Source organism: Corythoichthys intestinalis, chromosome 13, assembly GCF_030265065.1.
Source record: "Corythoichthys intestinalis isolate RoL2023-P3 chromosome 13, ASM3026506v1, whole genome shotgun sequence".
Classification (NCBI taxonomy): domain Eukaryota; kingdom Metazoa; phylum Chordata; class Actinopteri; order Syngnathiformes; family Syngnathidae; genus Corythoichthys; species Corythoichthys intestinalis.
Window position 1 is genome coordinate 49,060,041 of NC_080407.1, and position 23,864 is coordinate 49,083,904.

At 42.0% G+C, this 23,864-nt stretch overlaps 1 protein-coding gene across 1 annotated transcript; it reads right to left on the reverse strand.

Moving 5' to 3' along the window:
- Window positions 1-3,237: 3,237 nt before the first annotated feature.
- kiaa0232 (KIAA0232 ortholog) lies at window positions 3,238-22,239 on the reverse strand. The gene is made up of 8 exons (XM_057855971.1): window positions 21,997-22,239; window positions 16,342-16,889; window positions 16,138-16,278; window positions 12,628-12,697; window positions 12,471-12,555; window positions 8,584-11,818; window positions 8,402-8,510; window positions 3,238-5,411 (listed from the first exon to the last, which is right to left on the reverse strand). Exons 2-7 carry the CDS (start codon window positions 16,570-16,572, stop codon window positions 8,409-8,411), a joined length of 3,864 nt encoding a protein of 1,287 aa, XP_057711954.1. The 5' UTR covers window positions 16,573-16,889; window positions 21,997-22,239; the 3' UTR covers window positions 3,238-5,411; window positions 8,402-8,408.
- Window positions 22,240-23,864: the final 1,625 nt, after the last annotated feature.

A 23,864-nucleotide genomic window follows, 5' to 3' on the forward strand; every position in this document is an offset into this window, starting at 1 on the left:
TGTTACTTTTATTGAGCAAGTGCAGGGAAATATAGAATCAATCCATTCTGGGGAAAAATATATGGAATCATGAGAAACAAACAAAGACATAACAATCAAAACACATCTCTAGGATTTAGTTGCACTACCTCTGGCTTTTATGACAGCTTGCGGTCTCTGAGGCATGGACTTGATGAGTTAGTTTTTTTCAATTTGGTGCCAACTCTCTTTGATTGCAGTTGCCAGATCGTCCTTGCAGGTCGGAGCCTTGCTGTGGACCATTTTTTTCCATTTCCACCATAGGTTTTCAATTGGGTTCAGATCTGGGCTATTTGCAGGCTATGACATTGACTGGATGAGTCTTTCTCCAAGGAATGCTTTAACAGTTGTAGCTCTGTGGCATGACGCATCGTAAGCCTGAACGATATATCGTTTAAACATCGCTATCGCGATTCGCAAGCACGTGCGATAGTTTTTTTTAATCCACATACGTCTCGCTGTCTGCTCTGCGCACCGCCTCACACCCTCCCTCTCTCAGCCCTTTGTTCCTCAGTCACTGCAGCACTTGCATATTAAAGTTAATGATGCTCGTTGTCTTTGATCTTGCCAAAAAAGCGGAGCAATGTGTCAATCATCGTTTAACTTGTTAAACAGTTTCTGCAAAGAAGCCGCGCTGGAATGAATGTGTGTGTGTGTGTGTGTGTGTGTGTGTGGAAACGTTGGAGACATATAAAATAAATGCCAGAAGTGATGAGTTTGAAATTTCTACATGTCACTCCAAGAGTCACAGCTAAGGTAGATAAACAGAAGCATTTAATAAAGCCAAGCATTTTTCTACTACAGTACTTTATTCTTGTTCAAAAATGATTTGGTTGGACACATGTTTAAATTGATCATAATTATGACATTTGAAGTGCTTTAAAACCATTTATTTTTATACATTTTTTGAATCACTTTGGGGGGGAAAAGTGAGAAAAAACATGTCTTATATGTATCTCTTTCCAATGCTAAATCTGAATACATTGAGCACAAAAAAACCACACACACAAAAAAAAAAAAAAAAAATTGGGGGGGCGCTACCTCGCAGTTTTTATCGTGGCGGGTTCTGGTCCCCGTTAACCGTGAAAAACGAAGGATCACTGTACAGTGTACACTGTGGTGATGGTGAGTCATCCAAAGTCTTTCCAAACAGCTATTCAAGTCATCTAGAGAAAATTTCTTTAAAAATATATTTTTTTAATATCGCAAACCCCCCAAAAATTGCAACAATAGTTTTTTCCAATATCGTTCAGGCCTAATGCATTGTCATCTTGGAAAATTATTTCATTATCGCCAAACATTCTCAATTGAAGGGATAAGAAAGCTAAAATTTCAATGTAAACTTGTGCATTTATTGAAAATTTAACCACAGCCATCTCCCCAGTGCCTTTGCCTGACATGCAGCCCCATATCATTCAGGACTGAGGGAATTTTGATGTTTTCTTCAGGCAGTCATCTTTGTAAATCTCACTGGAACGGCACCAAACAAAAGTTCCAGCATGCGGCAGCTTGCCCAATGCAGATTGTTGACTCATCACTGAAAACATTCCAAGATTACCTCTCCTTAGCCCATTGTAGTCTTGTTTTCTGTTTAAGTGTCAATGATGGTTTCCTTTTAGCTTTCATGAATGAAAATCAATTTTCCTTTCGGCGATTTTGCACAGTTCTGTCACATACCTCGACTCCAGCTTCCTCCCATTTCTTCTTCATGTGTCTTGTTGTACATTCTCTGTTTTCAAGACATATGGCCTTTAGTTGTCATGACGTTTGGATGTCTTCCTCGGTCTACTAGTACGCTTAACTTAAACAACCTTGCCATGCGGTTTGTACTTGGTCCAGATTTTTGATAGTCGACTGTGAACAGCCCATATCTTTGGCAACCATACGTATAACGTTACCTTTTTCAAGAAGTTTGATAATCCTCTCCTTGGTCTCAAAAGACATCTCTCTTGTTGGAGCCATGATTCTAGTGAATCCACTTGGTCCAGCAGCCCTCCAAGGTGTGATAACTGCAATGTTTTTAACTGCTGAATAACGAGCAGATCTAATATGAGGCAGGGGTCCAATTAAGGAAAGGAAATTGACTGTGTGTGTCTGTATTTTCTACTCAAAATGGAGTGATTCCATATTGTTTTTTTTTTTTTTTTTTTTAACTAACTTTCATATGTATTAGTTCAAGTGATACATCGTTTGATTCAAACCTTTGTTTTCAAAAACTATGAAAGAAAAAATTTTAAAACTTCCAGAATAAAGACTGAATTTTTAACTAATCGTGGCCATTTTTTCTCAGGAACCTTTTGTTGACTTGTGATATGGTGACCTTGGATCCTCACCTGGGTCCCTCTGTGCTATATGATTGCTGTCAACTTAGAATAAATTGTCAACTTGTGCTTTGAAGTCTTTTTCCAGCTTTCAAAATGGAGTCAGTACTGACAGAGAATTTTATTCATGCTTAAAACTATTATACATCATATTTTGTATGATTTTGTTATGCTTGCATGAGAACATTGTCGCATAGAGCATCATTGTTATATTAACCTGTTTGAGTGTGCCTTCCCATAGCCTTAACTATTGTAGACTGTCTCACAATATGCCCAAATATGGGCTGTTATGTTCCTGTGTTTTCCAATATGCCTTGAATGAATACAATGGGTGACTGTGGCTTATCAGACTGAGCTCATCATCGTTCTAGCTAGAGCCGGTGTTCAAGGTCATAACTTGAGGTGTTTTTACCAGGATATGCTATAGTAAGTTTCGGTTTTGTTTCTATGATGTCAACCCATAAATAGAGGCATGCCCTTTCTCTTTTGTCCACATGCGGAGAGGACGCTTTGTGCGTGGCTCCGCGTCTGTACCCGAGAGCTCTTGTTCATAAAGCCTTCGAAGCAAAGTTGGGTCTAATTCATTTCTCATTGAGCTATCGAGTTGACACTTGTCTAGGGAGTTCAAAATTGAATTTCCCTGACAAGTACAAGGCGTCAAGACTAAGGTGAACGCGCAGAGTTTGGCCTTTTGGCCGGGTTCAGCTGGCCCGGGTCGTTGGATCTGTGCTAGCGCGGGTCCGGCGATTCAGCTGGCGTGGTACCGGCATTCTGGCCAAAAAGGTCAGATTCCTTCCATTAATACCGACCTCTGTTTCCAATCCATTTGGACTGGCGGCCATCGTTCGAAACACGAAGTTGCGCTACGACATAAAAACTTGACGAAAGAAGACAAATAGAGTTTAGTTGACCCTTTTATTAGATGTTAATGAAATCCACAATGAAATAAAATCATTTACTCGGGGTGTACATGAAATCAGAACACACACGGCTACTTCGTGGGAGATGGATGGGCACAACAAATAGGAAGGAATGAAATGACAAGTTCATGTTCTTCTAATCACGACGCCATCCAACCTAAACAAGAAGGTCGCTCTCGTTTTCCAGGAAAATAAACTGCATGTTCTGTTACTTTCGTGTTCGTTTTTAAGCGCTTAACGTTAAACTCAGACACTCCACTTTGTGTCGCCTTCAATAAAGCTCAAATCTTAACTTTCAAAAAGTCCCGATTGGGCCAAAATACCTTCGAATTGATCAATGAACTCACTCTTAAGTCCCCAAACAGTGGATTGAAGAAATTTGCATGCTGCATTTTCAGCTGACCCCTGTTTTTTATTTTTTTTTCCAATAAACACAGGTGTCCTTTTGTCAACAACAAAAAAAAAAAAACAACATGCAAAATTCAATAATCTTCTCTCCACTTGAAGGTTTACAAGCGCCAAAGCATTGCATAGAAACCTTGGAGGCTTTTGAAAAGCCATACACATTGCTTATGCAGTCAATGGCTTTTTTTTTTTCAATATATATTTATATATAGTTTTTTTCTTTTTAAATCTCCCTCCTCTCCTTAAACTATATAGCTCTAAATAAAAACCTATCTTTGTGGCTTGCTTGGAAATGTCAACGTGGCGTCTACAATCAAAAGTTTCTGTCAAAGCTGATTTTAGATCACGTTTATGAAAGTATATGAAAAAATTCCTGAGTGTGTCTGATGACTGAAGTCGGCCTCGAACTCCACATTGACACCTCCGTTTCCGAGCAAAAGCGCACCGATGGGAATTTTGTGCTTGAGAATCTCAAAAATAAGCCCCTTCGACTTCCCTTCAGCCAGAAAAAAAGTACAATCTAGCTTCAATTAGGGAAAATAGGGGGATTTATAAAATGCAAAACTGAAAAAAATGCTTCGTTTTGACCCTGCAGATTTTAAATACACTTGAACATTGGACTCCAATTTGCCTTTTTTTGTTGTTCGGAATTGAGAAAATACGCACGATCGCTCTTACTGTGACAACTCTGTTGACGAAATATGACTCAAAATTTCAACGAGATATATGTCGAGCCAAATAATAAAGGAAAAACACACCATTCATAAAAAATAATATTTAACCGCACCTTGTAGTGTAATAATGGCATTTTGTCATTTTTGCTTAACCAGGTTGACATTTTTTTTGCCACATTTTTTGTACATTTTGCCCGACGACTCAAATGTTACATTAACCGCCATTGACGGTAATAGACGTCCAATCTGAAGGGAGGAAAAAAAAAAAATCTGGCGGTGAATGAATGATAAATCAGCGACTAGTGACAAAGCTCATTCAAACAGCCACGCGGTTTGACGTCTATCATCGTCAATGGCGCCGAAAGAGTTCATCTACTAGTCTTTTTTTTTTTTTTTTAAACTCTGCAAAGAAAGAAAATCCGCACGCGTTCTCCATTTCTTTCATAAATTCATCCAAACAAACCAGAGAAAACAAGCTCAAAACTTAAAAAAAAATGTACTTTCTCACCAGAAGATGGAGCGCTAGCGCACAAGATTGCGGCTGTTTTAGCGGCAAATTTTGTTTAAATACACGCACACACGGACAAAAAAACAAACAAAAAAAAAAAACAAAAAAAAAAAAAAAGGAGTGACACTAGCCTGGCAAACGCACATGCACAACCATTCAGACGCCACTAACTATCCGGTATTGTAGCTGAAAAGAAAGATGGTAGCGGGCGCGAAAGTGAAATAAGAGTGGATAGTTGCTAGCTAGCTAGCTGCAAGATTCGAAAATGCTTCACGTGGCGTCACTCAAACGCAAAATCTTTTTTTTTTTGTGATCCTATTTTATCTTTTTTTCGATCTGATTGATTACACAAGCATCGAGTTAGTCATTAGGGGAAAAAAAAAAAACAGCAGTTATGCGCGTGTGGGAGTAGCGTGGAAAGCGCGAGAAATTAGCTTAGCTTTTGTGGCTCGGAGATGAACCTGAATAAAAGCTGGGAGCGGTCCGGTCGCCGCAATTGAGCGACGTTTCCTCTTGCCGACGCGAGTCCGCTTCGCCAAGTGAAGAACTTAAATGTTGCTGCTCCCTGGAAGAGAAAATTGGAACTTTTAAAAAGAAAAAACTGGAAAAATGACAGCCGCAATGTCAAGAATTTCTAGAAAAGGGAAGTCAAATCATGCTGTTATGTCGGCTAACCCGCCGTTTTTCAACCGGTGTGCCGCGGGAAATCGTGTCGCGTTCAAAAACTATTTGGATTTCTAACCATCAGCCACGTTGCTGTCCGTGACGACTAGTGCTGCAAATGATTAATTGATTAAATCGAGTGATTCGATCAGAAAAAAAGATTCAAATTAAATTTTGTTGCTTCGAGTATTCTTTTAATTAAAGTGGCGTTGTAACGGTTTGTTTTGAAAGTATTTGCATTTAGTTTGATTGATTTTGATGGATACACTGCCCTCTCATGGCAACAGTGAATATGACATAACTCATTTAACATGGCTGAATCCAGCTGCTCCCTGTTAAGACCAACATAAGCTAATGCTTTTTTAATGCATTCCTATTTTAGTTTATAGGTATATTTAGCCATTTTTGAGGGGAATACATGTTTGAACCTTTTGTTAAGAGCATTGTAAAAAAAAAAAAAAAAAAAAGCCTTTTATAGCATTTAAGCTAGCCGACTTTTGCCACGTAAGTTAGCAAATGGTTCTTTTGTTGTACTTAGATCCTCATTTATTTTTTTATACGTTTATAAGTTTTATTGATTTGGGTGTATACACTGCCCTCGAGTGGCAACAGTGAAAATAACTCATTTCACATGGCTGAATCCAGCTGCCCCCTGTTAAGACAAATACAAGCTAATTTTTTTTTTGTTTTTTTTTTTACCTGTCCTGTTCAGCTGTTTGACACGGAGAATGGAAGTGCCCAGGGAGTCTGAACAGTTTTAATGCTTCACATTGAGAGTCTGACATACTCCCCAATGTTTTTTTTAATGCATTTGTAATTTAGTTTACAGGTATATTTAGCTGTTTTTTTGTGGGAATACGTCTTTGAACCATTTGTTAAGAGCAATGTAAAAAAAAAAAAGTTAGCATTTTATAGCATTTAAGCTAGGGGACTTTTGCTATGTAAGTTAGCCAATTATTCTTTTGTTGTACTTAGATCCTCATTTATTTGTTTATTATACATTCATAAGTTTTATTGATTTGGGTGGATATACTGCCCTCTAGTGGCAACGGTGAAAACTCATTTCACATGGCTGAATCCAGCGGCTCCCTGTTAAGACCAATATAAGCTAATGTTTTTTTTAATGCATTCATAATTTAGTTTATATGTATATTTAGCTGTTTTTTGTGGGAATATGGCTTTGAACCATTTGTTAAGAACATTGTAAAATTAAAAAGTTAGCATTTCATAGCATTTAAGCTAGCGGACTTTTGCTATGCAAGTTAGCCAATTGTTCTTTTATTGTACTTAAGATACTCATCTATTTATTTTTTTATACATTTATAAGTTTTATTGAATTGGGTGGATACACTGCTCTCTCGTGGCAACAGTGAATATAACTCATTTCACATAGCTGAATCCAGCTGCTCCCTGTTAAGACCAACATAAGCAAATGTTTTTTTGAATGCATTCCTAATTTAGTTTATAGGTATATTCAGTCGTTTTTTGTGGGAATATGTCTTTGAACCATTTCTTAAGAGCAATGTAAAAAAAAAAAAAAAAGTTAGCATTTTATAGCATTTAAGCTAGGGGACTTTTGCTATCTAAGTTAGCCAATTATTCTTTTGTTGTACTTAGATCCTCATTTATTTATTATACATTCGTAAGTTTTATTGATTTGGGTGGATATACTGCCCTCTAGTAGCAATAGTGAAAACTCATTTCACATGGCTGAATCCAGCTGCTCCCTGTTAAGATCAAAATAAGCTAATGCTTTCTTTAATGCATTCGTAATTTAGCTTATAGGTATTTTTCGCTGTTTTTTTTTGTGGAAATATATCTGAACAATTTGTTAAGAGTATTTTTAAAAAGTTACCATTATATAGCATTTAAGTTAGCGGACTTTTGCTATGTAAGTTAGCCACTTGTTCTTTTGTTGCACTTAGATCTTTATTTTATGCGTTTATAAGTTTTATTGATTTGGGTGGATACAATGCCCTCTAGTGGCAACATTTTTATTTACCGTGCAATAAATGGACTCACAATCTGCCAGCTTGTAATTGTCTCCTGTTGTCTTCCAAAATTACAACTAGGTGACAGCGCTTTAGGTGTTCATTCACAGCCGACGTGCAGCCGTGCTTGGCATTGAAGAGACAGGACACAACAGTGTAACATCCTTTGTTTCGTTGAAATACGTTTTGCCTACTCTGGTGCACTTTTTTGCTTTGTGCCGCTCTCCCCGGTTGCATACCGAGCGTCTGACATTCTCAACTTTCTAAGAATGTATTTTTTTTCACCCTTCATTAACCGTCGACGGGATGTTGTGCTCGTCGACACATTTTCATCATCGATGACGTCGACTAGTCGGGACAGCTCTAGATAGCATGCTGTTCGGTGGATGGATACACACACGTCACGGCCGAGAAAACCATATTGAATGCACTTAAGTTTGGGACACTGGAAAAATATCACAGCTCCATTGCTAACCTAAATGATATCTAGATGTGCATTTGTGTGAAAACTATTCCGTTCTCGCCTAAACTAGTAACGTACTTTACAAGGCTATTACAATCTCTCCTACTTATTAAAATAAGTGGCTGTTTTGTTGAACAAGGGGAGATAATTGAGAGCTAAATGAGTAGCCCGAGTCCTAGCAGCGACGAAGCCGAGACACAAAAACTGGTTATGTGAGAAAAGTATTGTACTAAACCACAGTAAATGCACATGTATGTATTTAAAGACTACTATTTGTATACTGTTCGCTTGATTTAACACCAAACTACTCAAATGAACTGGACTAACATTTTCAAGGACCTGTACAAACCCTGAATATTGAATTTATTTGGCTACTTTTGACAGGATGGCAGTTTTGACACCCCTGCTCTAGTGTCTCAAGGTCTTAAAGAGTGTTACCTGTACACTAAGATCCAGGAAACAAGGGCGGGCAGAGTGCGTTCTGCCACCAGCACTCGTCGTCCTGGCTCCCAGTTCCACCCTGTCCGCTTATATTCAACAGAGGGAACTGAACACAACAGGACAAAATGGGTTACATAACGGGTCGCCCACTTTGGCAAAGTTGGGGGAAAACAACTCACCTCTGGCACATTTCCGACAAAGTCGTACGCAATCCTGTATTTCGGAAGTTGACCTAGATAGGTCTGTTTCCCCCCCGGGGATTCCTCTTTTTGCGGCGATACTTGACCCTCCGTTTGGCAGTCCGAACATCTCTCTTGCTCAGCGATGGGCAGGAGGACGCCTGGGCCTTCCTGTGAATCCAGAGAGGTCTGGGCACTCTTCTCCATGCCCGACTTCTTTAACCTGGGCAGGAATTTACCAGATTCCAGTTCGGACTTTCCGTAATACGGGCCTTCGCATTCCGCGTCCTCCTCGAGCGGTTTGAGATCGGCTTGAGGATCATCGAAGACGTCCGCCGGCGGCGGGACGGGAAAACTCGGCTCGTCTTTGTCGGTCTCGGCCTCCGAATCGCTCACGCCGCCGGGAGACAACTCGGAGGCCGATATCGGCCGGAAATGAGTCCTCGGGGAAATGCGGATGGCCCTGTACTGAGTTTGGTTGATGCTGTAAATTTGCGGGCAGAGGGCTTCGCTCTCCGAGTCGGAGCAAAGGATAGATTTGGGCTTGAACCCCGGACTGAAGGAAGCCATGTCCTCCGGCTCGAAGGAACACTCCACGTGGAGAACCTTAGAGAAGGGATCGTTCAGGTCGAAGGACGCAAACGGGTACGGTTGCTCCTTGCTACGCAAGCCGTCGTAGGATCCCAGCAAATCTTCGCGGAAGATGAAGGAAAATCCCTTATTCCATCCGTCTCGGCCCCCGGCGACGGCGTGCTCGCTTTGACCGAAAGACACCAGAGGCCTCCGCAGGCGCCGGTGTCCGGGAGCGAAGCAGCCGCCCTTGTTCACGAACACATCCAGCATTTCAGAACTAGAAGCCGACGCGGACTGTAGCAAGCTGTGGTGAGCTTCGTTCGGCGGAACGACGGCCCAATTCTTATCGCAACTTAACGTCTTAAACTCTCCGTACACCCCGCCGATGATGAAAGATGTACTGTCTTTATCTGTTCTCAAGTCCCACGGCTTGGACGGAGTCATGTAATCGCCGGCGGCGTCCAATTTGGAGAGCTTGTTTTTGGCCAAGTCCTGTTCTTCGTTCTTTCCTTCCCACAAGTGATACTCTGAGCGCTGCACCGCTTTTGTCTGAGGTCCCTCAACTGCGCCGCCATTGGCCTGCACCTCCAGACAGCTGCCGCGGTAACCTCCAGAGTCTTGGGAAAACACCTTGTCGCTCATTTTCTCGCTACCTTGCCTCGACGCCGCCAGCTTGGCCTCGCCGACAGCAGACCAAATGTCTTTGATTACTCCCGAGCCGTACTCGCCCCTCCGTCGCGTCGAGTTATCGCAGAAAACTCCGGCGCTGTACTGCTTGCTCTCGTCCTCTTCCAGCGCTATTCCGCAAAGGGACTCCAACTTGGATTTTTTGGTGTAACTCTGGCAAATCCCAGCCTCTTCACATTTGTGCCCAGAGTCGTCCTGCAAGAAGTCCAAGATTTCATCCGCTAGATATGCACCAGAAATAGGAGGGATGATACAATCGATTTCTTCAGCGCCCATCTGAGCCGCCGGATCATTCCCGTGCTCGTTGTCCGAGCGGGTCTCCTCCGAATGCGACCACGGACTGCACGTTCGGGTTGAAAGGTTTGAGCAGTGTTCAGTTTCATCAAAGGCACTATTTTTGGTCCATATTAGCAAACGAGACTGTTTATGAGAGTGCGGGTCGAGACAGCTAGCGGGATCGGCGTTGCTTTCGTTAACGACGGAGAGCGGGTCGCGGGGAAAAGAAAGAGTGGGACTGTCGTACTGCAGCTCGAAAAGAGAGAAGCGAGACGAAGGCTCGCTGGTGGCCTGGGGAACTTGCCGCTCCGCCAGATTTCCGGAAAGATTACTCAGAGTGAAGGAAACACTATCAAGGAGTGGGGAGAGGCGAACAGGCGATTCGCCCATGAAGCTTTCTCCATCTATGTCGTCTGAAGTAGACGGCGAGTAACACCCCCAGACTTGAGCCATATTGTCCAGATCCTCCGTTAGAAAGCCGTAGGATTCCGAAGCTTCCTCCAAGTCTGCCCTTATTGCACTTTTCCCTTGCCGCTCCAGGCCATCTAACACTAAAGATTCTTCTTGCTCTTTGCTTTTTTGTCGAATCATGCCGAGGATCCGGCTCTCTCGTAACGAGTCTGAGGCACTAGTATCCAATATGGATTGATAAATATCAACTTCATAGAAGTCGGTGCATTCTAGCAGATGCTTGTCATCTAAATGTCCACTATCCTCTGGCTGAGGGCAGCTTGAGGTCCCGATGAGTTGAGCCGTCTCATCCTCCGCTTCGCCGGGCGCTTCCACAAAGTGACCGTCGACAAAGGAGCCGGCGGCAAGGTACGTTCTCTGGCGGTTCTCGTTGGCAAAGCAGATTCCCTGGATTCTCTCGGGTAGCGAAGGCGCGTCGGCCGACGAGGCCAAGTCTCGCGGAGAGCTAACTTTGCTTCGATACTTTGTTTCCAGCTTGCTTTGTTTGCTGCTAAAAGGTACAAAATAGTCTGTGATTGGCTCGGTGTACCAAAGTGGCTCCTCCATGTATTCCTTTGCGTTTCGCTCCTCGAAGACCATCTCGTTGGCCTGCGCCCGGACCGGATCTTTATAAATTTCTTTAAGGGATCGCCTACTCTTTTTGTAAAGCTGTGGTGGTTTCCCCACGCCCGCAGTGGCAACTCTCCCTCCCGGATTCCGTTGCTGCTCCTCCTTGACCTGAAGTTTCAATTGTCCACTATTGCGCTGTCGCTTCGTCTTCCCAGCCTCTCTGGATTTGCGCCTCACTCGAACCGCCTTGCTTCTGAGCGACTTATCACCCTGGTTCCCGCTGGAGCTCGAGCCCGCCTCGCTAGACCCGGAAGACCAGGATCGGGCCCGAAACTTCCCCTCGGATCGGTGTCTCGTTTGCCTTTTGGGGTGGAGCGCGTTCTTGTCTTCTGCCGCCGCGCCGCCATGGTATCGGTTCTCCTTCTCCTTCTTGCTCCGGCGTTGCTGGCCTCTCTCGTTTGCCGCGCCGGTGATGTTGCCGCGTACTTCCGCGTTCCGCTCCTTGGTAGCCTCGCACTCGCTGTTGCAATCTTTTGGGGAGGAAGTGTCTGTGCTGGTCTGCGGAGCGGCCGAGGATGATGAACTGGAGTATGTGCAGGCCTTGGTTTTGTTCCACACGGTCATGAGCTCTTGGAGACAAACAGGCTTCTCTGACAGAGGCGGGAAGGCCTCGTAATACCTGAAGAACAAGCAAATCGCTTTTCATGAAAGTTGCCTGAATACTCGGGCTGTCAAAATTATCGCGTTAACGGGCGGTAATTAGTTTTTTAAATTAATCACGTTAAAATATTTGACGCAATTCACGCACGTCCCGCTCAAACAGATTTAAATGACAGTACAGAGAAATGCCCACTTGTTAATTGTGTTTTATGGATTTTGCCGCCCTCTGCTGGCGCTCGGGTGCGACTGATTTTATAGGCTTCAGCACCCATGAGCATTGTGTAAGTAATTATTGACATCAACAATGGCCGGCTACTAGTTTACTTTTTGATAGAATTTTTTTTTTTTTATTAAAACGAAAAAATTAAGAGGGGTTTTAATATAAAATTTCTATAACTTGTACTAACATTTATCTTTTAAGAACTACAAGTCTTTCTATCCATGGATCGCTTTAACAGAATGTTAATAATGTTAATGCCATCTTGTAGATTTATTGTTATGATAAACAAATACAGTCCTTATGTACCGTATGTTGAATGTATATATCCATCTTGTGTCTTATCTTTCCATTCCAACATTTTACAGTATAGAGTATATAATTTACAGAAAAATATGGCATATTTTAGAGATGACAGCCCTACTGAATACACAACGGTCAAGACGCCTCTTACATTTCCACCTGGTCCTTTGAAGAGGGGGACTCGCCTCGCTTAGGAGAAAGAGCGCCATCAGACTTTTTTTGGATCGGTTTTTCCTCTGCAAGACAAAAAAAACATATGAAGATATACAACATCACAGCCAAATGAGATTAAGAAGAAACCAACAAACCTTTCTGTTTGTTTTGAATGTCCCTAAGTTTGGAACAAAGCTCCTCAACCAAGCTTTCGATTCCAGAGTTCTGAAAAAGGAAAACAGTAGCAAACTTGTGACATCATCCGGCATAGTTTCCTCTTACATCATTGTGCTAAGGCTGGTCAGCTGACCGCCAAATGACTGTTGCAATGCCATGTAGCATGTGCCGGTTAAAAAATAGACAGCGTAGAGCAGCACTTGGACAACTGATTGCCAAGACCCAACCCCCTATTCACCCTGCGAACGTTTTGTGGAGTCTAGTGCTGCATCGATTAATCGATTAACTCAAGTGACTCGATCAGGAATCAAGTGTTGATGCTTCCAGTATTCTTAGTTAGAGTGGTGATGTAACGGTTTGTTTAGCAAAGTTTTTCCTTTTAGTTTTATTCATTTGGTTGGATACACTTCCCCCTAGTGGTAACAGCGAATATGGCATAAGAATTTTCGCCAGAAAAGCTCTGTTTACATCAGGCAGCCGATAGCCTCATTCGCTAACAGAGTAGCAATTAGCAGTAGTAGTAGTAGTTGCTTCGACATATTTACGTGAAATAAACGCAAATTGCAAGGTTTCTTTGCTTTTAACCAAGAATCGAGACTGTTTTACGTCCATATCTATGAAGAATTCGGGGATTGAAGCATTTACTCACAAGAATTTTCGCCACAAAACCTCTATTTACGTCAGGCGGCTGCTAGCCTCATTCGCTAACAGAGTTAGAGTAGCATTGTACTTCGACATATTTACGTAAAATTAATGCTAAATGTTCGGTTTTTTGCTTTTAATCAAGAATCGAGACTGTTTTACGTCCATATCTATGAAGAATTGGGGGATTTAAGCATTTATTCACAAGAATTTTCGCCTGAAAAGATCTGTTTACGCCAGGTGGCCGCTAGCCTCATTCACGATCAGAGTAGCATTGTACTTCGACATATTTACGTAAAATTAATGCGAAATGTACGGTTTTTTGCTTTTAACCAAGAATCGAGACTGTTTTACGTCCATATCTATGAAGAATTGGGGGATTTAAGCATTTATTCCAGGGGTTCCCAACCTATTCCACTAAGGCACACTGTGGGTGCAGGATTTCATTCTTACCAAACAAGATGACAACACTTTTTCCCCAATCTGGTGTTTTACAAGTGCAATCAGTTGATTGCAGTCAGGTGTGGCTTGTTTTAGCAGAAGCCTCATTGGTTCAACTGTCTCTGCTGGATCGGCTGGAACAAAAACCAGGACCCACAGTGTGCCTTGAGGACTGGGTTGAAAACCCCTGATTTATTCACAAGAATTTTCGCCTGAAAAGATCTGTTTACGCCAGGCGGCCGCTAGCCTCATTCACTATCAGAGTAGCATTGTACTTCGACATATTTACGTGAAATAAACGCTAACTGCATGGATTTTTTGCTTTTAACCAAGAATCGAGACTGTTTTACGTCCATATCGATGAAGAATTCGGGGATTTAAGCATTTATTCACAAGAATTTTAGCCAGAAAAGCTCTGTTTACGTCAGGCAGCCGCTAGCCCCATTCGCTAACAGAGTAGCATTGTGCGTCGACATGTTTACGTAAAATAAACGCGGACTGCAAGGTTTCTTTCCTTTTAACCAAGAATCAAGACTGTTTTACATCCATATCTATGAAGAATTCAGGGATTTAAGCATTTAATCACAAGAATTTTCGCCTGAAAAGCTCCGTTTAAATCAGGCGGCCGCTAGCCTCATTCGCTAACAGAGTAGCATTGGGCTTTGACCTATATATACATAAAATAAACCCTAACTGCACGGTTTCTTTGCTTTTAACCAATAATCGAGACTGTTTTACGTCCATATCTATGAATAATTCGGGGATTTAAGCATTTATTCACAAGAATTTTCGCCTGAAAAGCTCTGTTTACGCCAGGCGGCCACTAGCCTTATTCACTATCAGAGTAGATTTTTACTTCGACAATATACATAAAATAAATGCTAACTGCACGGTTTCTTTGCTTTTAACCAAGAATCGAGACTGTTTTACATCCATATCTATGAAGAATTCGGGGATTTAAGCATTTATTCAGCAGAATTTTCGCCAGAAAAGCTCTGTTTACGTCAGGCGGCCGCTAGCCTCATTCGCCAACAGTATATAGCGTATAATGATAATAAAGGGCTATTCTAATGAAGGGCTATTCTATTCTATGATAAGTTGTGAATGTATATAGAATTTATTAATAATCTATTTGTGTATTATTTATAATTGATTCTGCATGTTTCCTGAAGTATTAAGTTTCTGATGTTAAATTGAGTGATTTATCAGCTGTTGAAAACTTGCAGTGAATTAAAAAAAAAAAATTAAGTTGCTATTTTGGTCAAAAACTGTTAAAGTATGTTAAATATTGCTATTGATCCTGAAAATATAGGTGATTATCTCTGCATTCGGTGATTTTTGTGCATCTAGTGTAAAACCTGAGACTTTTTTTTTGCCATTTTAAGTTGTGTTATACTTATATAAAAAAATAATTAATCGGAATTTTATAAGGGAACGACTTAGCGGCATCAAGAAATTCTGCCCATGGAGACTCATATATGGCTAAGGTAGGGGCCTGTTTTGGTTTTAGGTCGTAAGCAGCTTTGGTTTTGAAAATAGGCCCCCTACCAATTGGCCCCGTTTCCCATGTCATGTCAATAGGAAATGAAGTCTATGATTTATAATATCATATAATATAATGATTGCCAATCATATTTTTCATCATGGGTGGTGACATTTTAAATATATTCTGAGTTTAGAATCTGAAGTATGTGAAATTACATCTGGAAATCTTCAAACGTAGAACATAGCGTTTTATTTTGAAATGTTCACCAGAACTACGCTTGCCAAACCCAAACCGCAAGCTTTACACTCATTAAAAAAAAATATATATATATACAGTATATTTACAAAGTGCACTTCACATTTTGTCATGCATGTGGTGTCAGTAATAGATTTGTTCGCAAATGCTGTAATCCAGCGAGTTTTCAGGTTTGAAATGTCGCCTTTTAACAGGAATTTTGCAATTTGTAGAAGACGGCCGATGTTTTATTGCAGACTAAAGTGGTTAGTACCATATTAGCTTCAATGTAGCTACGTTCACGTTTTACAATTTTTAATATGGATATGTTCCCTTATTTTGCATGTCTGAACTTTAATTCTACAGCGTGTTGATGGCCAAAAAACATCTGTGAAAGGAACTGGAGTCTTTTGGAGTCGTATGCAATCAACACGCACGTGCACGCAGCACACACACGTACAAATTGCAGCCCGGAATTAGCGCGCGATAATTTGACTTATTGCATATCGGGACAGGCTTACTAGTTGATAGCCCTCGTTGAGTCACTGTGAACTCGCAGAATACTTTCCCGGTAAACTTGCAAGATATTTTCCGGGAGCAATTCTTTTCAAAGAAAACTTGACGTGACTCGAAAACCTTGCTGTATCTTTACCGTCCAAATAAATGACAGGTCGAGTGAGCTTACTTCATCAGATGCAGAGCGAAGACACTGCACGGCCGCTTGTTTCTTCATTTCCTCGAGACTCAGGTCAGTCCCTCCCTTCTTCTTACTCTTGCCCCATTTCTTCCCACTTCCTTTCTCCCAGCCCAAAAAGATGTCGTTCTCCTGTCAAACAAATCGGAAAAGATTTGAGCGTGCTCACGTGCGCCACGAGCGGAAAGATCTTACGTGTAGGTAGTCCTGCAGGTCGTAGTCGTAGCTGTCGTGCAGGAGGAGGCTGAGGACGTAGCGGGTATAGACCATGGCGTCTATCCCGCACTTCTCTAACTCCTGGCCCAGCCAGCTTTGCACCGGACCCAGTGACTGGAGCAGGGACATCTTCGAAGCGGGCGGCGGGAAGGGGCGAGAGAGGTTCTCGGGAGGGGCAGGACCGTCTGAATCGGTGCTCACTGGACGCATGAGACCTCAGGTGTTGCTTATTCTCAGGCGGACTGGCATCGCCATCGCGCCGAGTCGTTTGTTGGTGGTCGGGGAGAGAAGAGTGCAGAGGGAGGCGAGACAGAACCTCGGGGAGAGAGGTGGGTCGATCACTCCGGAAGGGGTTCTACCTGAGGCGGCATGTGGGATTCGTTTTCCCCTTGCTTTCAGCAAAAAGGGCGCTTTTATTCATCAGGCATGGCGTATGCGGCTGACCACTCTCAGCTGCGCAGCAAAACAGCGAGCGTTCACGTCACTCGGAGTCACCCATGTTGCGGCGATCGCTTCGCCAGCGCCACCTGAAACACAGGGCAAACGTATCCTCTTTTTGCAAAGAACGTAATACAAAAAGCCTATTCACAGCCGCGGAGACGGGAGCAAGCCTCTCTTTAAAAACTGCAAGATCATCGAACCGTTTCGCACGATGAATCAATTAAACGCGTGTTAACGGCAGTGAACCTACTCCAGTTGAAAAGATGACATTTTGAAAGCAAGTGTCAGGAAAACACTTCCTGTCAGACGCACGTGTTTCGGCGGCTTAAATGGAGCTCGTGCCGTTTTGATTGGCCGAAGAGAGGCCGGTTACGGGTTACACTGAGGAGACGTCGAAAGGGCAATGCTAAGACAAGAGGCTTAAATGTGTGCAGGAGCCTAACACTGTTGCAGTGGAAGCCCAGTTTGACGCTACTTTAGCTAGTTTAATTAACAATTGATGGGTATTGACGCCCAACCATTTGAAGTTCAAATGGATTGGACGTCAAACAGTGATAAATTGGTGGGAGAGTGCATTTTGGAAGATACAGTGGGGCAAATAAGTATTTAGTCAACCACCAATTGTGCAAGTTCTCCTACTTGAAAAGATTAGAGAGGCATGTAATTGTCAACATGAGTAAACCTCAACCATGAGAGACAGAATGTGGGAAAAAAAAAACAACAGAAAATCACATTATTTGATTTTTAAAGAATTTATTTCCAAATTAGAATTGAAAATAAGTATTTGGTCAACAACAAACAAGCAAGATTTCTGGCTGTCAAAGAGGTCTAACTTCTTCTAACGAGGCTCCACTCATTACCTGTATTAATGGCACCTGTTTTAACTCATTATCGGTATAAAAGACACCTGTCCACAACCTCAGTCAGTCACACTCCAAGCTCCACTATGGCCAAGACCAAAGAGCTGTCGAAGGACACCAAAGACAAAATTGTAGACCTGCACCAGGCTGGGAAGACTGAATCTGCAATAGGTAAAACGCTTGGTGTAAAGAAATCAACTGTGGAAGCAATTATTAGAAAACGGAAGACATACAAGACCACTGATAATCTCCCTCGATCTGGGGCTCCATGCAAGATCTCACCCCGTGGCGTCAAAATGATAAGAACGGTGAGCTAAAATCCTAGAACCACACGGGGGAACCTAGTGAATGACCTACAGAGAGCTCGGACCACAGCAACAACGGCTACTATCAGTGCCACAATGCGCCGCCAGGGACTCAAATCCTGCACTGCTAGACGTGTCCCCCTGCTGAAGCCAGTACACGTCCAGGCCTGTCTGCGGCTCGCTAGAGAGCATTTGGATGATCCAGAAGAGGACTGGGAGAATGTGTTATGGTAAGATGAAACCAAAATAGAACTTTTTGGTCGAAACACAGGTTCTCGTGTTTGGAGGAGAAAGAATACTGAATTGCATCCGACTAACACCATACCCACTGTGAAGCATGGGGGTGGAAACATCATGTTTTGGGGCTGTTTTTCTGCATAGGGACCAGGACGACTGATCTGTGTAAAGGAAAGAATGAATGGGGCCATGTATCGAGAGATTTTGAGTGAAAATCTCCTTCCATCAGCAAGGGCATTGAAGATGAGACGTGGCTGGGTCTTTCAGCATGACAATGATCCCACACACACAGCCAAGGCAACAAAGGAGTGGCTTGGTAAGAAGCATTTCAAGGTCCTGGAGTGGCCTAGCCAGTCTCCAGATCTCAACCCCATAGAAAATCTGGAGGGGGTTGAAAGTCCCTGTTGCCCAACGCCAGCCCCAAAACATCACTGCTCTAGAGGAGATCTACATGGAGGAATGGGCCAAAATACCAGAAACAGTGTGTTAAAAGCTTGTGAAGTTACAGAAAACGTTTGCCCTCCGTTACTGCCAACAAAGGGTGCATAACAACGTATTGAGATGAACTTTTGGTCTTGACCAAATACTTATTTCCCACCATGATTTGCAAATAAATTCTTTAAAAATCAAACAATGTGATTTTCTGTTTTTTCTTCAGCAGGGGGACACGTCTGGCAGTGCAGGATTTGAGTCTGTGGCGGCGCGTTGTGTTACTAATAGTAGCCTTTGTTACTGTGGTCCCAGCTCTCTGTAGGTCATTCACTAGGTCCCCCCGTGTGGTTCTGGGGTTTTTGCTCACCGTTTTTATCATTTTTGACGCCACGGGGTGAGATCTTGCATGGAGCCCCAGATCGGGGGAGAGTATCAGTGGTCTTGTATGTCTTCCGTTTTCTAATAATTGCTCCCACAGTTGATTTCTTTACAACAAGCGTTTTACCTATTACAGATTCAGTCTTCCCAGCCTGGTGCAGGTCTACAATTTTGTCTCTGGTGTCCTTCGATAGCACTTTGGTCTTGGCCATAGTGGAGTTTGGGGTACGACTGACTGAAGTTGTGGACAGATGTCTTTGCCGATAATGAGTTAAAACAGGTGCCATTAATACAGGTAACGAGTGGAGCCTCGTTAGAGGGAGTTAGACCTCTTTGACAGCCAGAAATCTTGCTTGTTTGTTGGTGACCAAAAACTTATTTTCCACTCTAATTTGGACATAAATTCTTTAAGAATCAAACAATGTGGTTTTCTGTTCACATTCTGTCTCTCATGGTTGAGGTTTACCCATGTTGACAATTACAGGCCTCTCTAATATTTTCAAGTGGGAGAACTTGCACAATAACAGTGGTTGACTAAATACTGATTTGCCCCACTGTATTAGTTAATGAATTGACTCACAAACAGAAATTATAATGTTCATTTCAAGCAAAACTAGGTAAATTTTCAGTTTTGGTCAATTTCAGCGCCGTTGGTGGACAAAAGCTCTTATGTTTTGCCACTTCATAATGTATTGACATGACATATCCCCCACTCACTGAGTCACCCCTTCCCGAAGGGGGCCGTCAAACACTCCGCTTCATTTATTAGCAGTCGGTCACATGCTGCAGTCTAACTAAGGGAGTGCCAAAAAAATCGATTATTAGATGCATCGCGATTCGGTTACGATTCATAAATGTTCAAAAACGATGATTTTCCCTTATAACTTAATGACAGCCGCTCGTAGCGGAACGAAATTCAAGACACGTCTGCCACCCGGACACCTTTAACGGGCGCACGTACAACGTAATGATGGATGCTGCCGGTTACCGAGCGAGATTTACTCCTTTTCAAAAGACTGGAAAATAAATTTGTGTATGAGACAGGCAGGGACCCGTTTTTTTTTTTTTTTTTTTTTGCTCTTTTAACAAAGAATCGAGACTGTTTCACGTTGAGATCTATAAAGACTTCTGGGATTTAAGCATTTATTCACAAGAATTTTCACCGGAAATGCTCTGTTTACATAAGGTGGCCGCTACATTGACTAACATTAACAGTCTAGCATCGTACTTCCACATATTTACGTAAAATAAATGCTAACTGCATGTTGTTTTGCTTTAGACCAAGAATCGCGACTGTTTTACATCCATATTTGTAAAGAATTCAGGGATTTAAGCATTTATTCACGAGAATTTTCACCGGGAAAGCTGTTTAGATAAGGCGGCTGCTACATTTTCTTACTGACTAGCATCATAGTTTGAAATTTTTACGTAAAATAAATGGAAGTGACGTAGCACATTTGTTGTTGTTTTTTGTGGCAGGGTTCGTGCAACCCACCCAAAGTTAATACAGACCCCCTCAAGATATAAAAGAGGTCATTCAACTAGTTGTTTGTTGACATATCCTCACAAATGTTGTGAAAATATTTTATAAATGTTGAAAAGTTACCTAGGGTTGCTTAAACATCTAATTTGGTCTTTCTGAGATTACCATTTATGGAAAGCTGTTTTAATTCCACTTTATATGTATATTTATTGCGTACAGGAAAGATTAATGACTCTACGATAATCTGAAGTCTATAAGAATCTATATTTTAGGCCTGCAGCTATCGATTATTTTAGTAGTCGATTAATCGATAAACTGGTTGGTTTGAATCATCGAGTAATCGAATAAGTAACATAAAAAAATACCTGACTTGAGCATCAAACGGTATTAAAAAATAAATAAAAGCGGATATATGTACAACAAAAGAACAATTGGCTAACTTAATAGTTTAAATGCTATAAAATGCCAAGTTTTTTTTTTTTTTTTTACAATGCTCTTAATAGTTCAAACACATATTCCCACAAAAAACGGCTAAATATACCTTTAAACTAAATTACAAATGCATTAAAAAAACAGCTCAAACAAAAACTTAGCTTATGTTGGTCTTAACAGGGAGCAGCTGGATTCAGCCATGTGAAATAAGGAAGACCAGAGAGCAGTGTATCCACCCAAATCAATAAAACTAAATGCAAACACTTTCAAAACAAACCATTACAACGCCACTTTAACTCAACGATTACTTGAGGCAGCAAAATTTAATTCGAATATTTTTTTCCAGTCGAATACTCGAGTTTATCGATTAATCATTGCAGCACCACTATATTTAATCTACATTTGAACGTAAAAAAAAAAATACTTTCATTATCAATACATTGAGTACTTTCTGGAATAATCTGAAAATACCGGTGTCGTGTAAAGAGATTAATCTGAATTAATCGAAAGTGCGAATCCGAATTGATCAACGTTTTCGACAGTTTTGTCAATTTGCGCTCTTCGGTTAGCATGCTAGCATGTCTGTGGAGTCAAACAAGGTTAGCTGAACCAGCGACCTTTAATGCTAGCCAACAAGCTAATCATATACCTCATCTTTGCAAGTCATAAGGACAACATAAACGTGACGAGCTACAATTTTGGGAGTGTACACTCGATATTTCTTGCTTTCGCTTTGCCAAATGTCCGGCAAATTAGCGCGGTGACATTCGAGCTCTGACAGGCGCGACACCGTCGGAGCCTGTCGGCGACCCGCTGACATTCGACCGTGTCGTTTACTCGGAAGTGGGCAGTAGGCATGTGAAATGTCGGGAGAGGCCGAACGTAACCCCGAATTAGGAGCGAGGTCGCCGGATTGAGCGAAGGAACGACCAGGAGGAGGAGGACTGACAGTTGCCCCCTTCAAAAATGTGCGCCATGTCGTCACCCACTAAAGGCGACTAACGCGTGGGGAATCAAAATAAGACACCGGCGCACCAAACTAGCAACGACAAGCCGCTCTACGTACCTGCGAGCAGCTGAAGAGGAGAGGAACACCGAAAGGGGAGCGGCTACTTCTCTCTCGCTGCCTTTCCGAGCTCGGGCTCAGGAATCCGCTGCGGTAGCATAGCGTATCATGGACGCCGACAGAAATGGCGCTGTTTTCAGGTCCGCTGCCACTCCAGCGGCGACGGAGAAAATGGCGACATTCGGGCTCGAGCTAGCGGAATGTCGGCCCTTTGAGTGAGTGCTAGCCACTGAGTCAAAATGGCCGACGAAGGAAACCAGTTTCACCATGATCACGGCGATTCATGCGCCGCCTACCGAGTTGGTATCTAGGCAACGAGGCAAACCTCCGCCGTCCTGCTACTAGATACTGGCTCCTTCCGCCAGGGTATTGCATCAGAAACGCAACTAGTACGTCAAACTCCAGTTATACCATCATAACAGTAATAATAGAGTTAAAAAAATAAGTGCGAAACACACTCCTGCAGTGAATGTCAATAAGATTTTCACTAGCAGACGTCTAATGCATTTAAATCACTTCGTATGGATTGGACGTCGACTACATTAGTAGTAAACGAAAGCCCGATTCACAGTTACGTCACTGTACTTCCGGTTTACTTCCGTGTTAGCAAATTTAGCATTCGAGTGTATGTGCACTGCTCCATAATCCAACAAAAATCGTTTAAATAAAAAAAAAGTACAAGTTAACATGAATAACATGAATACCCCCCCCCCAGTTTGTCTTAATAATGTTATGTCTCTTATGCTTTATCATATTGTCTTTCTGTGTGTGTCACAGCCTTATTATTGTTGTTATCATTATTATTATTTTAGAATAATGATAGAATAGTAGAATAATAGTGATAGAATCATCCAAAGTAACCATAACAAACGACTTCTTGTGTTTTTTTAGCTTCAATGTAACTGCACACCATTCATAGGCAGAGATGGGGGGGGGGGGGGGGGGGGGGGCAGTGGCACAGTGGCCGAAAAATGTCATTAAAATTAAATAAAAAAAGTAATACATCATTTAAAGGGAGAAGTTCAGAATTATTTTGACATAAAACAATTAGCCGGTAGAGTTGATTTTGACAAATTCCCTGCAGTTTGTTATTTATTTCGTTTCAGGGCTCCTGAGTGGCTAAGCTAGTGCGAGTCAATGGTGCCTGCTCAGCATACCAATCCAAGAAATGATTTCTGAATGGGTCAATATTATTTTTTGAAATAAATCATGTGACTAGCATGCTTGGGACGGTTCTTTGCCTTGCTTAGCCTATTGGTTCTTAACCTTGCCAAGGGTACTGAACCCCACAAGTTTCAAATATGCATACACCGCACCTTTTGGAACTAAATAATAAAGCTTTTTTTTTTCTTTTAATTCAAAACCGATATGGCTAAGCCATAGCTAGCTAATGTCTGAATGCTTTTCATGTCTATGTTCTCATTTTAGTGTTCCATTGTTGCATCATCTATAATTATTAAAGTGTATAATATGCAAATAGACAAATGATTTTTTTTATATATATACATTTCCTCATACCAAGTACAGGTCAACCTTCCGCTGAGCAAACCAGTTTCTCCTCCCATTAGATAGAGAGCTAGCAGTTGAAAAAAAATGGAATTACGGTGAGCTTGGAAATGGGGGACAAACCTGTCCAAAACTTCGTCTAAAACGACACTTTGCCTTTAGTCAATGTACGAAAATGGGGCCCTGTGTGTCCTAATCTTCGACGAACCCCTTAGACCTACTCACCAAACCCCTGGGGTTCGATCGAACCCAGGTTAAGAACCAGTAACTTCGACTAAACCACACCTGAGGAGGCAAGATGGATATTTTGAATTTTTTAAGCTTTCAAAAGTGTCAACAACAACTGAGCTTGAACCGAGGAT

Bases quoted from the DNA above. Each gene is read 5' to 3' on its own strand.
- kiaa0232 (XM_057855971.1), bottom strand. From the start codon at position 16,572: ATGCGTCCAGTGAGCACCGATTCAGACGGTCCTGCCCCTCCCGAGAAC. The intron at 12,698-16,137 runs GTAAGCTCACTC...TTCCTTTTTCAG, and splicing joins TTCGCTCTGCATCTGATGAA to AACTCTGGAATCGAAAGCTT. The intron at 12,556-12,627 runs GTTTGTTGGTTT...TTTGTCTTGCAG, and splicing joins CATTCAAAACAAACAGAAAG to AGGAAAAACCGATCCAAAAA.